This window comes from Gambusia affinis, linkage group LG15 (genome assembly GCF_019740435.1).
Source record: "Gambusia affinis linkage group LG15, SWU_Gaff_1.0, whole genome shotgun sequence".
Classification (NCBI taxonomy): Eukaryota; Metazoa; Chordata; class Actinopteri; order Cyprinodontiformes; family Poeciliidae; genus Gambusia; species Gambusia affinis.
The window spans coordinates 8,466,575-8,489,499 of NC_057882.1; the positions used below are offsets into that span (position 1 = coordinate 8,466,575).

General features: G+C 40.6%; 1 protein-coding gene across 2 annotated transcripts in view; it reads left to right on the top strand.

Moving 5' to 3' along the window:
* LOC122844370 (protein turtle homolog B-like) overlaps positions 1-22,925 on the top strand; it is a 96,074-nt gene that overhangs the window by 38,062 nt on the left and 35,087 nt on the right. The window contains exons 3-13 of one of the 2 annotated variants that reach the window (XM_044139731.1): positions 3,972-4,118; positions 9,516-9,667; positions 10,925-11,042; positions 14,255-14,396; positions 15,719-15,864; positions 20,647-20,789; positions 20,933-21,073; positions 21,489-21,605; positions 21,834-21,984; positions 22,377-22,488; positions 22,584-22,646. In XM_044139731.1, the coding sequence (XP_043995666.1) occupies positions 3,972-4,118; positions 9,516-9,667; positions 10,925-11,042; positions 14,255-14,396; positions 15,719-15,864; positions 20,647-20,789; positions 20,933-21,073; positions 21,489-21,605; positions 21,834-21,984; positions 22,377-22,488; positions 22,584-22,646 (1,432 nt within the window). The remainder of the gene's footprint in view (positions 1-3,971; positions 4,119-9,515; positions 9,668-10,924; positions 11,043-14,254; positions 14,397-15,718; positions 15,865-20,646; positions 20,790-20,932; positions 21,074-21,488; positions 21,606-21,833; positions 21,985-22,376; positions 22,489-22,583; positions 22,647-22,925) is intronic. The other variant, XM_044139732.1, reaches the window with a different exon arrangement.

Here is a 22,925-nt window from a genome sequence, read left to right on the forward strand (position 1 = left end):
TGGTTTCATATCAAGGTGTGCTGGTACACTTCCCCATCCAGTCTTCCTTCAGTCATATGAAGTCTACAAACACCGTTAACTGAACACAGCCCACACCATGATGTTTCCAACCGCAAACATCACTTTTAGCTTGTCGACTACTTTCAAAATATTCCTCAACACCAGTAATAGGCAGCATCAATTAGTTTCAAACCCAGAACCTGCCAAGGAGCTGGTTGTTTTTCTTGCAAACAAAAGAATGGCGGGATCGGTCACTCCCTTCACTCTCACTAGCAATTTATTAAAGGGACTTCAAACAGTAGGAGCAGTATGCCGGGAAAATATAATGTTCTTGAAATGATAACTTTTTCAAAACCATGGTATATCTCTCCTCAGCCACGAGTGAAGGTGGATTGGTTCTTCTATTTGTTAAACTTGCAAGAGATTTGCCTGAAGCAGTTATTTATGTTGAAGTCCACGACTTAACACAATACCAAAGATCTTGTGTGTTCGACGTGCTCTTAGGATAAACAGACAGAGCAAATACCTGAAATAGAACAAATACACTTGAATAGCGCAAAATTATATAAAAGAGCACCTTCATAAGCCTATGACAGTTTTAACAGTTATCTTAAGATAGATTGCAGAATTCAACTTTGGTCTTGCGTCGCAGTAAGCTAGCTGTTAGTTCCCCCCGCCACCCCGAGATATAGAAAATCTGAATTGTATTTACATCAAATGAAGAAGATAGAAAATGTATTTATTTAAGTAATTAGCTAACTGCAGGAAAGTAGACAACTAGTAACTTATTACTTCAAATATTGATGCTGCAACTTGGGTCCAATAACTTGAAATCAAGTATCATGAAAACATAATAGCAGTTATTGCTGACATTTTTGTTCTTTTGCTTCTCAAACGTTTTCATGGTCTGTCAGTTTTCTAGTTTTCTTAGCAATCATCATCAGTTTACGACTGCAGCGTTTTATTGCAGTACATCGCCTTGTTAAAACATCTCAGGCCTTTGCAATATTTCATAGTGGCCCTCAAGGGAAACTAAGGTTTAACTATTACCACATGTGATTTTTTTTTTTGTCCTGCAGAATTTAAAGCAAGCCAGGCAGCTTGCAGAGCCGCGGTGTCTCCCAAGATCTCGTTATCAGCCCCCTCGAGCTTTCAGGGATCAAGGATCCTTGTTCAGGGTTTTACAGAGTCCCCTGGTAGTAATAGTTTAAACTCTCAGGCCACACAGTTAATTGGAATTTATCTCCAGCAATGCCATCATCAGTAAGCAAGCCACAAATATGCTAGTGTTTTACGCTAGTACATGAATGAGCTATCTGTTCAGAGCCCAGACATTTAGTAACCTGACAATGTCTGGATATTTCAGAATGGAAATCAACCAACTTTTCACCTTGATTTGAATCATTTTGTATTTTTAAAAAATGTAACACATACTCCGTCGTTGGTGAGCTTGACCTGTCTGCTGTAAACGGTTAAAGAAATCGTCTGTGGAAATGTCCAGCGATGTTTAAGGATTTGTCCCCTTACTGATTTCTTCTTCTTGTTGTTGCTCGTCGCACTTAAATGTTTCAGATCATGAAACTAATTTTAACATCAGACAAAATTAAACTAAATTCAAAGTGCACTTTTTAAAGAGAACAATTGTTTACTAAAAACAAAATGAAGATAAAGCTAATTAGCAACCTAAAAACTGATGGCTGGGGCAACAGCTAGCATCGAGCAGAGAATTTTATCCTTTTGGTGTGGAGTCATTTTGGCCCATTCTTCATTAATCAATAATTGTTTTCACCTTAGAAAATGAAAGGATCACTGAAAAGTTAATTTTCTATTGACCTGGGGTTTATTTTTGGTAATTTGATTATCAGAAACATTAAGAATGGGAAAAAAAAACAAAAAAAAAAACAAACTAACAGAAAAAGAGGTCAAATACTTCTCTCCAGCACTTTATGTCGTTCTTCTGCTGTCTCTTTAATCTGTATTACTTTGTATAAACAGAGTTAAAATCAAGAATTTAACGGTATTTTCCGTCATGCTGTGACTTTTCTCTTTGGTATTTTATAACCATCTGCAGCCAGAGGAACTCCACTCTCAAACAGAATCTTAGATGATAGTTTACAGTGAGTCACACATTAGTACTGCCTTCATGTAGACTCACCCGAGCGTGGCTTCTCATTTGCTTTAATGCTTTAATACATCTAGTCCAATAGGGGAGCCAGAGAAGAGACCATTAACACTCAGCCAATAAGAACTGAAAGTGCCAACTGAAGCCAAATTATCTTTACAGTTTTAGTGGAGACATAATTAGCGTTTAAGGCTCATCGGTATGAAATAAATGGTCTAGCATAAATAAGCAGCAAGGCATCCCTCTTCTGTCTTGTTTCAGTCACAAAGAAAACAGCAATGAATGGAAACCAGATAAATAGAAGCTCATATCTTAATGGTTTTCTCTGTGGTGCAGATATGTTATGTGGAACTACACTGCAGACAAATTTGTTTTTCTTTTCTCTGTCTTTTGCCCATATGCAACCTATGTCTGACTTTTTCATAGGAGTTTGAACAGCTCAATTCGGATGTCTTCACTTTTCCAAAAACATCCCGTTTCTGCCACTTCCATATGTGATACCAAATCAGATACGTAACTGACCATTTTCAAAGGATCTGCAGACAAAACTGGCACACCGCATTTCATCCAACTTTTAAGTCGAGCGTCTTTATTTTGCACCAGAAGAAGCAAGACTTTGTAAATCCAGATGTAAACAATGGCTAAAAATTATAATTCTGCAATTATGAAAGAAGTCTGTGTGAGTGAAGCACATTCCATCACAATCCCACCACTCCTGGTTCTGACCACATGCAAACAGACTTCTTTACAGAAGGAGCAGTCAAAGCTCCCCAACATTGGGTTCATTACTATTAGTTGTGCTTTTTCATTATCGACAAGTTATGATGTTGTGACGTAACATTGCTGGGTAACTTTAAAATCCATCCGTTATCACTTCTGTGAACGTCGCGCCGCTGTGTTACATCAACATTCTTCTTCCTTTTAGTTGGAAACCGTTAACACAGAAGTCTGACTCCAGCTGCATCTAAATTGGCAGCATAAATTACAACGCAAAAAAACAAAAACAAAAAGCGGATTTCAGAAAAAAAAGCGGAATCGGACAAAAGCTGCCCCGGTGCCACACTTACTGTGTATTCTTAGCTTCCTGCAGCCCTTAGAATCAGGTCATAAAACACTGCAATAATCAAGTCTTGACTTTCATGCATGTTTCTTAAATTTCAGTGAGAAACACCCTCCAACTGGGCAGTGAGGGGATTAATGCTGGAACTCTGGAAGCCTTTTGTTTTGCCTTTGCTTCCATCTGTTTTGATCCAGTTGCCTGATTGCCTGGAGCTACTTGGTAACCCCAGTCTCAGCTTTTGATCTGTGATCTGTAATCCAGCTACTCCTGACTCTACTTACCAACTCCAAAGCTAATATCTGTCCTGATGGTTTGTGAGTAACCTCAAGGGTTACCATCAATCTTAGGCATGTTGTCATGTTGGCTTCTCCCCATCCCTCTAAGGGAGTAACAACCTGTCCTTGCCTGAGTGCGTCTTTTAAAATAGAGCACCACACTCATGGAAAACAGGGCATCTCAGGGATACGTAACTGATAGATTGCTCTGTGTATCCAACTGCAGCTTTGATGTCTGATGTTTACACTCCACAGTGTCCTTAGAAACCGGCTTTATGTGTTGTGATGTTTCAATAAGACACTGAGACTTTATCCAACCCTCTGACAAATGTTTATTCAGTTTTTGTCTGGTACTTTTCGTCTCTCATCTCTATAAATAGTCCTCTTTTGATCATCCATCCATTCATTTCCCTTAACTTCTTTGACTATCTTCTATAATTTACCCCCCCCCAACTGTTCGTACTTCACCGTTTCCCTTCTCCGTTGACACCGGATCTCCTTCTGTTTCGTCCAGGTCGGGCCCGTCTGCACGGCAAGTCGTCCCTGCAGATAGAGAACGTGCGTTCGGACGACCAAGGCTGGTATGAGTGTAAAGTGCTCATGCTGGAGCAGCAGTATGACACCTTCCACAACGGCAGCTGGGTGCATCTAACTGTCAACGGTAGGAGACATTGGGCATCTTGCTTTAGTCGAGCTGTTCAGTCTTAAGATGTGGGAAACTTTGTTATTTAAGAATCCAATTCGAAAGCGAAAGCGTGTGGCACAACTAGTAAACCTACCAAAAGAAGGACATCAACCTTGACTGACATGCTGGGTTAGGACAACATTAGGAAGACCCATGGTTAATCAGCCATGTTCAATGGTCCATGTGGATCCAGATTTCAACATAACTTTAGTTCTGCAATCCACAACTCTAGGTTTTATTTTTAAAAAGTGTTAGAGGAGAGCTATGGTTTAAAAAACGCCAAGAAGACCACAAGCCACATGGAGGACACACCAAACACATGGAAGAAGGTGCTCTGATCCAATGTAACAAAAATGTGGCTTTGTGCAGCAAGAAACTAAAGGTTGAGCTGGTTTGTTTTCCCTCTTTGTATGATTCGTTTGTGTAGATGTGAGTACAGTCAGGTGGATGTGTGAAACTGCTGGAGACATACTCCAAAGGACTTGCAGCTGGTAGGGAGTTTTCAATTGAAGTGCACATCACATTGCATGTCCAATTTCTCTCTTTACAAATATTTGAAAAAAAAAAAAAAGTGTCTCTATTTACTTTTTCTTCACAAACATGGCCTTTTTTATTTCAGTTTTTCACAAAAAGCCTAATAAAACCTTGACATTTGTGGCCACGTGTCAAAAATGTAAAATGTTCATGGGCTATGAATATTTTGCATTAAGAAGACACAGTGGAATGTTACTTCCTGTGTGGAATGTTACTTCCTGTAACTAGCAAGGTGGAGCTGTTTAACAGTTCTCCCAAAACTGACACAGTTGGACATACGAACGAACGAACGAATGAACGAACGAACGACTGGGTTCGTTTGCAGTCCAGCTGCTGTCACAGAGCTCCTCTGTGTCATCCAACCTGTACTTCCACGCTGCGTTACATACACTGTTTCTAGACGAGAACACCAGACTCTAGAGTTGTACTCCTCATACTCCACTCAGTACTAAATATCCATCCCCTCATTTGCCAGCTAAAGCCTCCATCATCCTCTAATCAGACTCTCTAGGACACTTGTTACTGTGGTAACACACATGGTGTATTATCCTGAATGCGTCGCTGGCGCCTACCCCTGGGGTCAAGGCACATTAACTCAGTTTCTTCAGAGTTTCTCTCTTGCCTGCATCCCTTCGACTCACTTCTGCTGTTCTCTGTTCGGTGTGAAGCCTCGGGTTTCCTCTGCCTCTTCCCACTTCCTGTCGTTTTTCCCGTGCCCTTCAGCGTTCTGTCACTACACCAGACGTGACCTGCAGCACTTTAGTCACATGACCTCAGTCTGTGGTGTTACTACACCAAAAACAACTGAGATCAGCTCAGCTCTTTACAGGCCTGTCACAATACAAACGTATATGGACGATAGATTGTCCAATAGTTTTAGAGTTCATTGCTATAAACAATAATGTTGTTTTCAGATCATTTTCAACTAGCATAATGATTGTGGCATATTGGTGCAAGTAAACCTTGGTCTGTCACGATACATTTTACTGGATGATAAATTGTCCCATAAATTAATGCAGTAAACAAAATATTGTCGATTTAAATAATTCTAAAGTAATTTATTGATAATGTAAGACTTGAAAATGTTGTACAGGACATCCCAGTCTTGAGGTGGAAGACATTTTAAATATCCAAAATAAAACAAAACTACAATAAAAATAAATAGGAAATTAAAATGAGTCTGGCTCTTAATCAAGATGTATTAGTGGATGCATTTTGATGTCATTATTTTTATTACATGTTATGACAGACATGTGATTTTAAATTTAGGACAATCGGATTCCTGAGAATATTTTAGTGTTTATATGGTGTCAGTACAACACAACCACTGTAAGCCAGTCAGAACCTCAGAGTACTCACGCTCCCTCAGTGCTAACTCTCCTTAAAGCCCTGCTAGCACCAGGAAAACCATCTGCATCACCTGGGAAACAGCATCACCGGTTTGTTTAAGCTTAACTCCTCTTTCCGCATCACAAATACATGGACACCGATAAGTTCTTAAATGCTAAGGGTTCTGCACTTCTATTTATAGTTGCTCATCTGAAATCCACATTTCCCCATCATTGTCAAACATCATAGCTTGTCCGTGATTACACCCAGCACTTAATCTGTCAGCCTAGTTGTCACTGAAGAGTAAGTGCTGCATATAGATTTCTGTTTAGATGAAAATAGATTAGAGCTCGTGCTTCTCTTTCGTCAAGCTGACAACTCTTCTTCTGGTCACATCCCCTCTAGACTCAGTTACCCCTGGTTGGACTCCACATGGTGCTGCCTTATAATGTTGAGCCCAGTTCTTTTCCTAAGCCCTCAGCATGACTAAACACCCCACTGGGTTTTAGCGAATGTTGAATGTTTCAGTTTTGTAAACCTGATCCGGCAGCTAGTTACATTCAGTTGTTCAAGTTTTCCCAAATTGAATCTCTCCTTTGGAAAAGGAATATGACTATCCTTCAAAACATTGGTGTCTCACTTCATATGCTAACTGAAGTTAAAATGTTTTCACATTTCAAAACTTACAGAAAGTAAGTGAAAGAAAACTGGGATTTTTTTTTGGTTTTGTTTTGTTTTGTTTTGCATGTTGTCTAATTTGGTTTCTGTGAACCTCATTGAATCTTCACTCCAAATAGAATAACAACATTCAGAAGCCTGGAGCTGTGAGTGGGATTCCCACTATGTTTTAGCCACATTTCTGGCTATGTCTCCCTTTCTGTGTGTCAGGAGTCCATAGACCCTGGAGAGTCTCGGTCAGCCATGGAAAAAACATTGTTAGAATCAGAGAACTATACTTATGAAGCAGAAAAAAAATATTTCTGTGTTTTTGGTCCAAACTTAATTAATAAAAAAGAAAACGGAAAAGATGCATCTAAATTAACAGTCATGCTAATGTTCATGCTAATGAGTTAACAATGAATTTAGTACTTGTGTACGTCTCATCAGTGTGTTAGCTGTCGTATGTGTTGTGTCCAAACATCTTCATATTTATGTATATGTGATACATTGTTATGTTGTCCACACTTTAATACACAACCATCTTCATTTTTCCATTTACAGTTTCCAACATGTCACATGCTTTATTATTACGTTTTGATCTGGTTCCTCAGTTACACGTTGCAGGGTCACATGCAGCTTGCTGTGGCAGAATGTGAGGCCTGGAATTAGCACTCTGCCCTGGCTAATAGCAGCGCATGGAATATCATGTTAGCATATGAGAAGCTATGGGATTATGCTTGTAAGAAGATTAGCTTCAGGCCTAAATTGATTAGTCTGAGATTTGAAGGTTGGTTTAAATTATGCTTGAATCATGGAGGATATCATGATCGTGTAAATGCAGATGGAGCAGAGTTGAACTGGGGTAAAACAGAGAGATTAAATATATTTAACTGTGATTGGATCGGACGATAGCTCGCTTGTTATGAATAATAGTCCCTGTTTTTAATCCCAGTTATTCTCAGCAGACCAGAGGATCTAGTAGAAGGGTTTTACAAAACCACTGCTGCACTATATAAAGCACCGTCTTTTACAGAAAGGAGAACAAAAATATTACAAGATGAATCATTTATATATATATATGTTCAGTTTTATATGTACTGTCACAAAAAGACCTCTAGTTTTGATAAATGTCTTTAATACATAACTTTTTTTTTTTCCTGAGTCAAAAACATGTTATGTCCTTGAAGATTGTAGCAGTCCAAAATATTTCACACCTTTATTTCAAAATGTCTTCCATAAAGTCCCTCTACAAATACTTCATGTGGGTCAGCTGTGAAACAAAGGATGGATATCTGGAGAGCTATGATGGAGGATCTGTGATGCTTTAACCAGTTTCTGTTCCCAAGGATCGGGGAAGCTTGTTAAAATGCATAGCATCATAGACTGTGTAAAATACCAGGACATCTTTAATAAAAGTAATCTGCTCCTTGCCATAAAACAGAACATGTGTTGCAAAATGATAATAAACCAGAACATACAGCCAAATCAACATAAATGGTTCAACAGCTACTTCCTTCCTTGCATCCGTCATGGAAGTTACACGATTACGTTCCACCAGTTGTGGCCACGGAGCAAAGATACACTGATTTTCTCTACACTCCTGGAAGAAGGAGACAATCAGCACAAGAGGACGTTTTCGTCTGTTTCAGCATTAAATTATCTTGGGATTGACCAGGTGGATTTGGGTGACCTCGGATTAACTCTGATAAACTTGGATTGACTCAAACCTTGTCGAACAGTCTGGTGAGATAAATAACTGCGCAGCTGGGATGATGGGATCCCAGCCCACAACTGAACTTGTCCTGTGGTCCAGTTGGAGTCCGTCTCACTAAACTAGCTTTACCCACATATGAAACGGTAGGTAGTTTTCAGACTAAGTTTTCACACACTTGAACTCATATGAACTCTTAAAAACTCTGAACGTTCTAAACTGTACAAACCCATATTTGGGGCCTGTTGGTTGTGCCAAAGTCGCGGCTCAATTGGCACGGTGGATGATTGACTTTTTCTTCTTGTTCTCTGACCACGACTTACTCTCTGAAAAGTTCTAGAAGACTATGTTCTGTCCTATTGGTAAATGACGGTCACACGAGGGATTAACATCAGGGTTGATATCCAGCAGAATAAATCCACCTGAAAGGCTGGGCTTTTCTTAAGATCTTTGTGAAATTACATTACTGCAGCAAAAGCCTTGGCAGACAACCAGAACAACACCTAGAACCAAAATGAATTGTTTCAGATATATTTAATAGAACTATTCAAAACATGAATTGCCTCAAATATGAAAGAGTCTCAACTCCTAACTTGATCCTTTGTGCCTCTGTCAGCATTTGAGCTTAAAGTCTTTGTAGTAAAGCCCTGCAGTTTGATGTGGGCAGCTCATCCCATTCTTACTGGCAGAAGCTCTGAAGTTCTTTCAGGCTTGAAGGGAAGCATCCGTTCTCTGCCATCTACAGATCTGGGCTTCTTAAATTACAGGAACAAACTTTAGTGGCTTTTATTTAGAGTTCATGCAAAAAAAACAAGCTCAATGTAGTGTTCATTCAGCATGTGGAAGGTAAAGGTTTTAAAAAAATATTGAAAATAATTTTTTCTTTTTCTTTTGTCTATGTGCTACTCATAAAATGTACTGAAGTTTGTGGACAAATTGTGAAAACCTAAGAGGGGTTACTACTTCTGTCATCTCTCGCACTTGTCAGAGATCTTCAAAAGTGTTTCTGAAGGTTTGGATGTTTTAGTGAGGTTTAGACCGACATGAAGACAAAATATACATAGATCCTGCATTGTTAGTCATGTAACTACATGGTTCCTCATGTAGTTCAATGTCATTCCTGTCCTGTGTCTCCTCAGCCCCTCCCACATTCACAGACACACCACCTCAGTATGTCGAGGCCAAGGAACGGGGGAGCATCACGTTGAGCTGCACGGCGTTCGGCAACCCAAAACCCTCTGTCAGCTGGCTGCGAGAAGGCAGACTTCTGATCAGCAGTGCCAAGTACAAGGTAGATGTTCGGTGCCATTCCGTTCCATCTATCCACCTGGGATGTGGGCTTGTTTTTAGGATGGATCTAAAATTGTTACTATTAACAGGATAGACCAAATGATATGAATATTGCACAACAGGGGGTGATGTTTGCCAATGCCACATATTTATCCGTGGAAGTTGTTGCCTTCACATAATGGGACTAATGAAAGAAAGATATGACATTCCTAGAGTATGCAACAATCATGCCAAAGTCCTATATGGCCAGGAAGTCATAAAAGACATCTGGGCCACAAAGAAACCAGATGCTGGCTACTTTAGACAAACTTTTAGAAAACTGGTTGAATCAAGAGTCAGACACATGAACTCTGCTAAGGTTTATGAATCTGTAGGTTTTTCTTCAGGGACACATGGGGTTGAGAAAGTTTAAGTTGGAGTCCATACCAACGATTACCCATCGTTGGTATGGGTCACAATCAAAAAGAAGAGAAATATGAGAGGGAGACATGCACCATAAGTCTTGAGGTGGGGAATCGAACCCAGAACTATTGGCTCTGTGTGCCGGTTCTACAAATTCATTAAGCGACGCCCTGACAGATTATAGTAATTAATGAGGATCCAGGATAATGCTTAAAGACCGGATCAGAAAGCACTACAACTCAACTGGGGGATTTATTTGACCTCTGGTGTTGGACAGAAACTTGTTTCAGCAGGGATCAGGAGTTCTTCTGCAAGGGAACGGAGAAGTCCATCCTCCTGGGATGTACTGTAGGTCTGCGGACAGGAACTCCTTTCATGCGTCCCGCCACAAAACGACAAGTCACAAGCGACTGATGTTAGGGAAAAACACACATACGTTGAAGAAAAATAATCATTTAACATTATCAAATTTTCATGTTTTTGTTCGACTTTACTCTGAATACCCCAAATATATTCAATATATTTTATCTTTAGGCTTTATAAACCAGTTCAGTGACTCCTTTGGAGTTGACTATGGTGAACGGGAATTTTATTTAGTCTCTTCTGTAAAAGAAAAAAAAAAATCACATTTCAAAACCTTTGAGTGTGTGCTGTAGGTTTGGGAGAGATGTGATTGTAGATTGAGAGTTTATTGCTTGTTTCATAATTGATAACTGAATGAAGTTTTCATGATGTTAAGCACCTTGAACTGCCTTGTTGCTGAAATACATACAAACATGACTTAACTTGACTTAAGCCAGGTTACTCCACAGTAAAGAGCTGTTTTTGAAAGCTAGACATTGTTTAATGCTTTCAGGTGTCTGATGGGAATTTAACGGTGCTATCCATCACCCGGGAAGATCGCGGGGCCTACACGTGCCGAGCCTTTAGCTCCCAGGGAGAGGCCATTCACACAACAAGGCTGCTAGTTCAAGGTCGGTGCACGGGTTTCACCGATTCACTTTTTTACAAATTCCATCACTCTTGTATATTTTTTTTTCTTCATTCAAGCACAGACATGATGAGATGCTGTCCACGCTGTGTTACCTTGCACCAAGAGAGCCATGGGTTTGAATCCTATCCTGAAATCTTTCTGCGTGGAGTTTGTATGTTTTTCAATGTGGATGTGTGATTTCTCTCTCGGTACTCAGGCTTCTTTCCTCAGTTAAAAAACATGACTCTCTAAATTCATGCTTGTTCGTCCTGTGCGTCTGTGTTGCCCTGTGAAGGCCTGATGACCTATCAAGGCAACCAGTCCAACGACTGAATCCTTTCCATACACGTTTACATCAAATAATTGGCCTTCATTCCTTATGAAAACTCAGCAATAGTATGTAATTACTTTATCTGGGTATTTATAGTAGAGCTGAAACAATTCATCAGAGTAATTGTGATGACACCGTTATTGAAATGTTTGTCTGCATATTTAGTTTTTGATTAATCTTTCACTGGAATATATAGACTGAGAAAAGGCCAATATACTCAGAGCAATAAATAAGTACAACACGAGAGTTTAGGAGTATTGTTAGAAGTGTTAGATTGCCTCAAACACCACAGTGGCTTAACGGTGATCTTTAACTGTAGTTGTGGGATTTCTCTCTTTCCTTGCTGCTTATGGTTCATGTTCAGGATCTAAGATCTCATTAAGTCTTAAACGGCACTTACAACATATGTATGAGTCGTACTGTGTAGATTTGGAGTCCACAAGGAACTTGTTATCCACAGCCAGCAGAGTCATAAATATCATGGTTACAATAAGATACTTACGCCGGGGTCAGGTCACAGTTCATGACCGTCCTGTGTAATTTCTGGGAAATGCGGATTGATAGACGGCCTCCTGGAAAGCCGGTGAGCAGCAAATCAGCAGACGCCACAGAGCCAACAAATCTTCAGGACTCAGCTTGTTCCAAATAGGCTGTGTTGGCACTGATACACAGGCACACACTGGCAGCCATCATCAGCAACATTACCACCAGGCTCACATAGTCCTGGTTGTCCTTCAGTCTAGCTGGCAGATGGAAGCACTCTGCATGTTCAACTTTCAAACTGCACGCTGCTAATCAGTGCTAGCATATGGGAAAAACACTTTATCGCAGCAACATTGGCCCACTATGTGTGTTTTGTGTGTCCCTGTGTGAAGCTAAATTCTTACAAATTACACATTTGTTAACAGAAGCCCTGTGTTTTGTTTTGTGTGTGAATCCCTGGTTCATTTCCAGTGGGGCATTTGGAGCCAGTCTGAAGCAATAATAAAATGATACAACTCAGCAGTAAACCGATTTCAATTGTATCATCATGTTTTTGTTGCTGTTTTAACCACAAATGCATTCACTCACAGGAGAATTTCTTTGTGTCATGTTTTGAAAAATCATCAGGAAACTTTGCACACACCAGCTCTATTTTAGTAAGTCATTTTTAACAGGATGTATATTTTCATCTCTAATCACTCTTTTAAGATTTAACATGCTTTAATGTGCTTCACCTGGACTTACAGAAGGAGGCAAGCAACAGCTTGATAGTAAAATAATTATATATGTAACTGTATAAATAAATAATCGTAGCTGATTATGTCAGGAGTTCCTTGACAAAAATATATTTAGTCATTAAAGGCACAAATTGTTTTGTAATCTAGAATCACTTCTGGTCTCTTTTCCACTGGAATATTTCTTCATCATATTTTCTCTCATTCTTGCTAATTGAACTACAGCCTGTAATTTACAGCATAGTGTAAACTACAGCACAGTGTATTGGCTTTATAGACAGCTGCTTTGTTGCTAAGGGTTAAATCAAACCTGAAGTATATATACTTATATATATATATATATATATATATATATATATATATATATATATATATATATATATATATATATATATATATATATATATATATATATATATATATATTAAATAATCCTCTGTTATTCATTCTTTTTCCCACGACTACACTGGCACAACCACGTGTAGATTTATTCTAATTACTATATCTGTTTCCTCTTAGCAGCATGCGCCTTTATCTTTCCCATTGCAGATGCAGTATAATTCTCTCAATATATTTTTCTGTGTGCTAGAAATAATTAATTGAGAAACAGGTCTTAGCTCCTCACCCTTTCCCTTTGGGACGTCAGGGATTTGTCTTGCAGTCTTGCAACTCTAAATAGAAAGTTCTGTCCCTGCATGGAGAGTTTGTCTTTTTCTCAATCAGTTTACTAAGTACAATTTGGCTCATCCAGCCGTTTGTCCAAATCTGTTCCTACATGTAGTGATGCATCATCACAAATGTCACCTAAAAACATTTTGCAAGACAAACAGTTCAATAGATTTACAGTGTACTCCTGTGCAGGTCAGTCATATATTATCTTCCTATGTTTAGTGAGCCTGCTAAATATTTAGCTTCAAGCTAAATATTTAGTTGGCTAGCTACATATTTAGTTCACCAACTATATATTTAACTATGCAGAAAACTAAATATTTAGTTTGTAAATTAAGTAAATGTTTAGCTAACTCGGGCGTAACTACTTATTTTTACAACTCAGAGTTAGATAAGCTAAATATTTAGTTGATTATTTAGATTGCCAAGTAGCTAAATGTGTAGTTTACCAAACAAAATACAATTATTTTGAAACTAAATATTTAGCTCCCTTGCCAACTAAATATTTTGTTAGCGTGCTGATGCCAAGTTTCAAATACAGCTTGTTCTGTTACAGATAGAAGTTTAAACCATCCTAATTAAAAGAATAACTTTTTTCTGATTCTGCTGAAGGTCTCGCTCTCACTCACTCTCTTGCAGACAGAGGAAAAACCAGACCTTTTAAAGAATATTTTAAGTTTAAGAAGGTTTTGATATCTCTGGACTTTCTATGGCTTAGTTTGAGCACCTACTGAGAATAACTAATGTTGAGTCTTTTTTACGCTGAGACAAAGTCCACTTCAACAAGTGTTGTTGTCAAGGCGACCTTAGTATAATCTGGTCTGGGGTTTTCAGTTTTTAGTTTAGCTAAAAATCTACACTGGTTACCAGTCGACCTCTCTGCATATCTTTAATTTAAATATTTAGCTGACCATTTTTATGTGACACATCAAGATGCTAGTTAAATGAGCTAAAAGTCACCCTGTATGTGTTCCACTGCTTGTGTGTTCCCACCAGGCGCTCCGTTTATTATATCACCGCCAGAGAACATAACGGTGAACATCTCGCAGGATGCCTTCTTCACCTGCCAGGCGGAGGCCTATCCTCGCAACTTGACATACACCTGGTTCTGGGAGGAGGACAACGTCTTCTTCAAGAAGTAAAGTTATGATCATGTTCATTATTGTTTGCTCTTCTGCCTTACGTTTCCGGATTGAAATGTCTACTCATCGGCACCAATAAAAAAAAAAAAATCCTGCGAAGATCTGATTGTCTGCGGGGAAGATCCTCGATGAGAAGTGTGGAAATACAATGTTTCGTGTACACATTCATGTCACATTAACTAGAATATTATTGAAAAGCTTATTTATTTCATGATTCAGTTCACTCTTGAAGCCTTTATTTCTGTAATTTATGGTTATTTGTGACTTCAGTCTTACTGTCATCAAAACATGACATTTGAGAGTAGATTTAATAATAAATATGTCTAAATCTGCTTAAAAAGGGTTTTTTTAAAGGTAGTGTTAATTTGACAAACATTTGCATCCATACTCTACAGTTACTGAAGATGACTGTATATTCATGGCTTAATTGTACAGTCGTATGCAAAGCTTTTTTTCTGTCTTCCACTTGTTAGTAACTGTGAGTTAGAGAGGTGCAGCACCGCCATAACACTTACACACGTGAATCAAAAAGCTCCTAAAATAACTCGAAACTGTCAAAAGTAAGAATAAATTCACAAAACCCCTAGAAAATAAAACAAAAATGAATTCCAGCCAGTGATTTTTCAGTAGCCTGAGATGTCCATCTGTGTTAACGACTGTCTCCCCAGTTTACAGCCCAACTACATGATGGTTCAATATATTCTTAAGGTGGTTAAAACACTCAGAGTGAAATATTGCTTATAGTGAAATCTTTGGTACTGGGATCAATACATTTATCTGCTGTTTGCTGGAATTATGTTTTTGCTGTAGGGTAGAAGCTTAATAAGTTGAGGGAATATGAGTTGCTGTGATGTTCAGTTACCTTTGAAGCCAGTGGATGTGTCGAGTTCCCAACATCCAGCCGTTCCGCTTTGATTTATAAACTATGCTCTATGTGATGAGCATCTTTTATGACTTGAGTCAGAACTCCACTTCCACAGGGAAAAATGACAAAACTGGATAAATGTATTAGCATTTTTACAACGATCTCACTTTATACACAAATGACAAGAGAATGAATGTATGTGCTAATATATTCAGTAAATGACCAAAAAAAAAAAAAAAAATCTCTTAAAGGGTCTGAAACATACTGCCAGTATGCAGGCGGGAGCTTCAGTCTGGAGGACAGTTGCCACTAAATGTTGCACTCTTTGGAAATAAATTACTTGTGTATAGATGGTTCATTAGGACACCACTTCCAGGCAGCTGGTGGTTAGATTTAACAGACTTGCTGGGACTTGCCGAATTTAGATCCCAGTGCTTCTCTTCATATCCACAGTGACCTCAAGCGGAGAGTCAGTATTCTCATTGATGGTTCCCTCATCATTGTGCAAGTCAAGCCGGAGGATACTGGGAGATACACCTGTTCCCCCAGCAACAGCCTAGGCACACCACCGTCTGCCTCTGCCTACCTAGCAGTGCAATGTAAGTCAGCTACCCACATTTAACAATTTTATCCTCTTTTTTTGTTGTCAGGGTGAAGACTTTACTACAGATCTTCTTCATAGCAGTGCTTCTGAAATGTTATTCACACTTTTAGCACGTCTAATGGATTCCTCTGATTGTATGCTAAATTAGCCTCACGTGCTTCATAAGTGTATTGAGGCAGCACAAAGTCAGTGTCCCATTGAAAATGCATTGGCTTCCAGTGGGTTTAAGTGGGTTTTCACATTTGATACGTAGACTTGGTTTGATTGGGGACCAGATTTGCGATATTTGCTACATTTTCAGCTGGTGCGGTTCGCTCTCACACTGCACTGTGTCAAACTAGCCTTTGAAAAATATCTCCCCCCGCCCCGCCTGCGATGGCCACTGAGAGAAGCAATGCACAAACCTCTGAAGAAGACAGTTAGTGCAACTTCCTTCTTTGCAAAATGTGAGCAAAATGGAGTGGCGTCAGATTTTAGAGATTGCAGGATTTCTGTTTTTTCTTTGGTAAGAAACCAAACCAGAATGCCCTGCGCTGTTGACGGCCTACTGCCTTTGGAGCGGCCTCCGGTCTGCTTGCCGTTCACACATGCATTCAAACCACACCAGAGCTCTCTTCAACCGAACAAAGGCCTATGTTTTTAGGTTGACTGGAGTTTGTTTTTTCGGTCCAAATCGCAGTTCGACTACACATTCGCACGTCCCCAAACGAACAAGACTTTCTAGACAAATGAGCTAGAGTTGGATTACAGTGGATTAAACATGGCTGATGGTGCTAAGATTAGACTTCCTAAAAAAGTATTTGGAAAAGTCTTTCAATGCTCATCTCAGGAAATGTTTGATCTGTTTATCTTTGATTTGCCCTACACCTAAAAGGAGGTTTGTTAATGTTATTGACCTGCAGCGAATTTCCTCTTCTGGTTTGTGTGTGTGTGGGTGGTGGCCAGAGAACGAGAGACACCAACCGCTGGAGTGAAACAAACATTGCAACTTTCGGGGAGGTTGTTGATTATTTTTCGCTGTCGAAGTAACAGCGCTGTAATCTGACCGGATGGAGTTGGAATATCAGGTTGAAAATCTTGGCTCCGGTTTCTTGGTTGTTTTTAAACACAGCGAATGTTTCTGCTGCTTTTGTCAAACACATTTACTGACAACAGTAATTAGCTCGACAGACAGCGAGTTTGTTCCCTTTTCTCTGCTGACTGATTTGTTGCAGTTGGGTGGCAGGCAGGTCAATCAATCTGTTGACTTGGGTGTGCCTGGATTTTAGATCTAAAAAAAAAAACTGCATGAATGGATGGATTTTAGCAGACAGTTGTAATGTTTAGACTCTGGATGATGGAGCTTTGCTGCTGCGCTACACAAACCAGCTCTGTGGACATGACAGGTAAACAGAGGGCAGCCACTCCCTACCTGTCTGCTATGAGATGGGTGGGTGGAAGTGGTTATGAGTAGTGAGGGTGAGGAGAATCACCTAAAATCACTCTGACCTGTTAGAGTAAAATTGGGCGACGTGAGTGTACCTCCATTTCCCATCACCTGATTTGCATACAGGTAAGGTGACAGAGTATTTCTCCATGTGTGTTTAGTTTAAACTAGACCCTGCTGTAGATCATTCCCAACAATTGTTTCCTCCAGTTGTAAGATGGGTTTCTGGACCATTGAACCACTCGGTTCTCTCTAGCAGGCTGACACTCGCTTCCTTCTCTCAGGCGAAAACCTAATCCCAGTCAAACACCTGTTTTCTCTCATACACACTTTTCCATTTTTTGCTCTCCTCCCTCTCTTCTCTGCCTCTCATTCCGATAGATCATTTCTTTATTTCTTATTTGCACTCGTTTATGTACATTTATGTGCTCACTGACATATTTTTCCCTCCCTCTCTCTGGGTTACTGCCTCCTCATTTCTGAGCTGGAGCGCTCCAGCGGTTCAGCAGTCACTCGCGCCTCCAGCCTGTGTGAATCTGTTGCCTGTAGAAAAGCTTGTGTCGGGTGTTTGGAGCAGACGGGGAGAGGCAGGAGGAGACGCGAGACCTCGTCGCTCGGTGGTCGCCGTGATGCTAGTTAAAGCGGCAGATCCTTATCATTTCTCCTGTGCCCCCGAGTCCATGGATGGCTGTGTGTGTCTGTGGTCTGTGTTTCTGTGAGATAGGCGACACCATTCAGGAGAGGGCGGGGAGGAGTGAGGAAAAAGAGGGATTACATCATTGCTGTAAGACTGGTGACTTTTCTCATCAGACTGCAGGGGGCTCTCTGATTCGTTCTGTTCAATTATTTCCTCTGATGTTCCTCTTTTCATTTTGCTCCCCTTCTGTCAGCCATCAATGCTCTCCCTTCTCCTTCTGTCTCCTTTCTCTTCTTGTCTTTTTCCTTGAAGGGCTGTGCCAGCGAGTAACTTCCCCTCAGCATCAGTGGGAACTAAGCGCGTCGTGAGCGATGGGGCTCTCTGAGTGCTATATTTAGAAACCTGGCTGACATTCTTGTCTGTGGTGCCGGTGGCGGCGCTCCTCTGGGCTCACAGTCTGGGCTTCAGGACAGACTTGCTGCAGGTCCTAAGTGGTCCAAGCCATCCAGCTTTCCCACCTCACTCGGTCGCTTGCTCTGCTGCTCATTTTCTCTTCCTCGCGGCGCTGTTGTTCCCATGGCCAGCTCTCCTCCAGTGGCTCCACTCTGCCTTACGTCATGCAGTCACTTCTGTCTCTCACCTGTCCTGTTTCCCACGCTCAGCCTCACTTCTTCTCCCTCTATTGCTCTGCTGATAGCTCTCCCCTCCTCCACTCAGTCACCTCATCTTTCATGCTTATCACCCAGTGCATAATGGGAAGCTCTCCTCCCTGACCTTAGTGAGGCACCACAATGTTCTGCCCTGTCCTTCAATTTCTGGATCAACTAAAAGTTTCCCCTTTTTTTTTCTCTATTCTTATTTAGAGAATAATTACCACTTCCCCCCCCCTGATTTTAAAAAGGTTTGATGACTGAATCAAACACCAGTTGAAAGAAGGTTTTATGATGCGGAAGGGAAAGTGGGAGGTTTATTCACATGCCTTGCAGGGAAGGATAATTAGGATAATACATCTCTGTTCCAGTAAGTTCTGGGCTGTGTGTAGATGGCAAGAGAGGCTTTAAACCTCACTGTTAGAAAACTGCTGCAAAAAGGGAAATCTTGGCATCACTGAGTTATAATATGAACCATTATACGCTGCATGTCAGCCGGTTTGGGAGTGAAACCAGAAAATAAATCTTTTCTCGTCTGTATATGGGCTTCACAGTGGAGCAGTTTGCAGCAATGTGGCTTTGCAGGACATCCTCAGGTGTGAGTGCCCGTGTGTGTGTGTGTGCGGGGGTCTGTGTGTGTGTGTGTGTGCCTTAGTGTTGTGTGTGTGTGTGTGTGTAGACCTGTGCTAGGTGTGCCCCACCTCTAGTTGGAGGTAGCATCGATAGGCAGATTGATGGATGTCCTGCATACTAAACAAAAACATTTTTTTTTGCTTTGGCTTAATTATGCAGAGACTTTAACTGCAAATGTTTGATTTGGTCAGATAAGACCAAGACTAAGTTCACACAGCTGGCAAATGTGACCCAAATGAGACCCATATTTGATTTTCTTTATGGCTGTCTAAATGGATCAATTGGATAAAGAATAAAAAATAAAAAAATGTGCTGTGTGCCACTTCCATATGTGGTACTAAATCAGATACACGGTCATTTTGCATCGAATCCTACTTTTATATAGGATTGTATCGAGGCGTGTGTTATAATTCTGCACCAGAAGAAGCCAGACACTCTAAATCCAAAAGTAAACAATGGTTGAAAATTTTAAATATGATGCTAAGGAAGAAGTCTGTCAGTGAAGCGGATTAAATCACGAGGTCACCTCACCTGGTCTGAGTACACATCCAAACAGACTTCTAGATGCAGTCAATGCATCTCCTGCATTGACTGCATCTTCAGTGAAACACACCGAATTCTGCAGCACATCTACATGTTAAGGCTGTCAAAGTCAAGCTAGCATAACTGACCTACTTCCATCTCCCTCTCTATTCTTCTACATTAAAACTTTTTACTGATATTTCGAATGTGATATCCTTGGGCTTTGTTAACTACCGGTAGTTATCATAATGTTGACAATTAGTAGCAAAACACTGCGTCCCTTTTTCTTCTCAAATTTAGCGCGTTATGTTGACAGCTTGACAGCTAAAACCAATGATAGTTGTCATCGGCGAGCCGTTATTTTGCCGTCCACCAAGGAGCTGGGAGGCGGGATCTTGTGTGTGTGACGTCACATTTCCTGTCTCAAATACTTTATTGTAAGCTGTGAAACCGTAGATGTGCGTACATTAGAATAGTGCGTACACTATTCTTCTATTTGAATAGAAGTCTGTAAACATAGACTTAGGTAGAAGTTATGGACTCCAGGTCAGATGCTCTCTGATCTTATTGATAGCATGCTAAATGTACTGTTTTCACTGTGTGCCACATCAGTTGTTGGAGACTTTCATGGGATCTAATTTGGGATAAAACTGATTAATTACTCTTGAATTATTGCACACATCAATATTAATGTATATCAATAGTAGTGATATACACAAATGCTGTTCTGAGATCAGCTGTGCTCCACGCAAGGTAAATAAATTTGTCACTGTGCGGTGAGCCTGCTGTCTGAAGCTGAGAGATTTCCCAAGCCTCCTCACACATCTGCTGCGATAACCAGCCATTTGGTTCTCCTCACTACAACGGCTGATGTTTATCAGCCGCCTTTTCTCTTTCTGTAATCACCAGATCCTGCCCGTGTGGTAAACATGCCATCTGTCATTTATGTGGCCATTGGTCTCCCAGGCTTCATTCGCTGCCCAGTAGATGCCAACCCCCCTCTAATTCTGGTTAAGTGGAAAAAAGACGGTCTCCCTCTACGGATAGACAAGGTGATTCACTTCGGTTTGGGACGCTTTCATTTGAGGATCTTTGTTCCTTTATTTTTTTTGTGAACTTCTAGATAGTTTAGCAAAAATGTACATATTCAGGATTTGTCATGCAGTGGATAAACCATTTTGATTATTTATCACAGTACCCTGGTTGGAGCCAGATGGATGATGGGAGCATCCGTGTTGCAGAGGTGACAGAGGATTCTCTTGGCACCTACACCTGCATGCCTTACAATTCCCTGGGATCCATGGGATGGTCTCCTCCTGCTCCCCTGGTGCTAAAGGTAAACACGCTTCAGCAGCACAACGGCTGATCTGGACTTCACATAAACCATTCAGCCTGTTCTCACAGTGATTACCCACCTACAGTGGACATGCTTTAAATTATAGTCAAACCTCTATTGTTACTTTTACTTTCACTCTGCCTAGAACTAAAGAAGAAGAAAACAGCTGCGTATAGAGAAATTGCACGCTGTAACATTCTGCCTTCTGTAATCACATTAACTGCTGCTCATGTAAATAGCAAAAAGAGCTGATGAAATGGGTGAACATGATTATTACTGTCTGTTTTTAGCATGGATGCACCGATCCACTTTTTTCGGTTCTGATACCAATGCAGATATGTAACGGGAGTTTTTAAGTAAACTTTAGGCACACTCAGCGTTTCCCTTACACATTATGGCTCTTGCCAATGAACAGGACCCTCCAAAATTCTCTGTGGTTCCTGGAGGGGAGTACAGGCAGGAGGCTGGAAGGGAACTTGTCATCCCATGTGAAGCAGAAGGAGATCCTTTTCCGAATATCACATGGAGGAAGGTACCACCCTCACACCTTGTTGTAGTTCCAGTTTCTTCACGTTCTTGTTAATCAGTACCTTATGCTGTGTCACATTCAGTATTTTAGTGCTTGGATTTTGCGATCTCCCCTCAGACTGGACCGACTTACCCTCTTAACCACATTCTTTCTTCAGTGTTTAAGACTTTGGATTGCGTGTGCCTCTTGTTCACTGTGTCTGCTTATTTCCTCGGGCGGGGCGGACTGCAGGTAGGGAAGCCCAGTAAAAGCAAGCACAATGTTCTGCCTCGGGGCAGCTTACAGCTGAGGTCGCTCACAAAGGATGACCACGGGGAGTGGGAGTGTGTCGCCACCAACGTTGCCACAAGCATCACTGCCAGCACGCATGTCCAAGTCATAGGTACATAAAAACTAACTGCACTACGTCATTGAATAATCTGTACAACCACTTCTAGCAAGAATAAGTTGCAGTAGGTTCTTCCTTCTTTCTATATGGCTTTATTGGTTGTTGCTGTTTGCAAACGGCCTCTTAACCCTTGCCGAATTAATTGACATCAACAGGTGCTTATCTCAGTTCACTTTCCTTCATGTTAACACATACCTGTTTTAATTTCTGTAAGTTTTTCTTGTGATCTTATAGACTGTTAGTCAAACTTTGTTTTCACATAATTGTGCTTTGGGGTGCTTGGGTTCCTAACCTCCCTGGCTCACAGTTAATTTGTCTGGCAGGTAAACTGAATGACACTCGCTGACTAATATGCCCCTTTAATAAACATTCCACCGTTTCCATAGGCACAAGCCCCCACGCCCCCACAAGCGTCCGCGTCGTAACCTCCTCCACCTGGGCCAACATGTCCTGGGAGGCTAGCTACGACGGAGGCTTCCAGCAGACATACTCAGTCTGGTACGGCCATGTGTGAGTCATCCCAGCATGCTTTGCTTCCTGCTTTTTCCTCCTTCATTATGTCCTTATTTTGTTGCTGGATATGTCTTTTCTAGGGTTACGTTCAGAGCAGTTGTAAGACCGCAGAAATGGGGAAAGTACAAGGAAATCCAGTTTCAGTGAGTTTTTAAAGACAAAAAAAAAAAGAAAAGAAAAAAAAAAGATGATTGCAACCTAACTGAACATGACCCAACTCTATCCTGCTGCCGCCGCTGCATCGCTCTGCTTGACTGGGCCTCAGTGGAAATGCTTGTTGTAGCTAATACTTAATACAATGAAAACATTGTGTGATATGATAAGAGCCATTGCAGTCTATGGAGCAAGTTGATTTATAAGATGAAATGTATTTGATAAAAGAAAAGAACAGAATTTCAAAAAGCTCTCATCGTATGTGAACT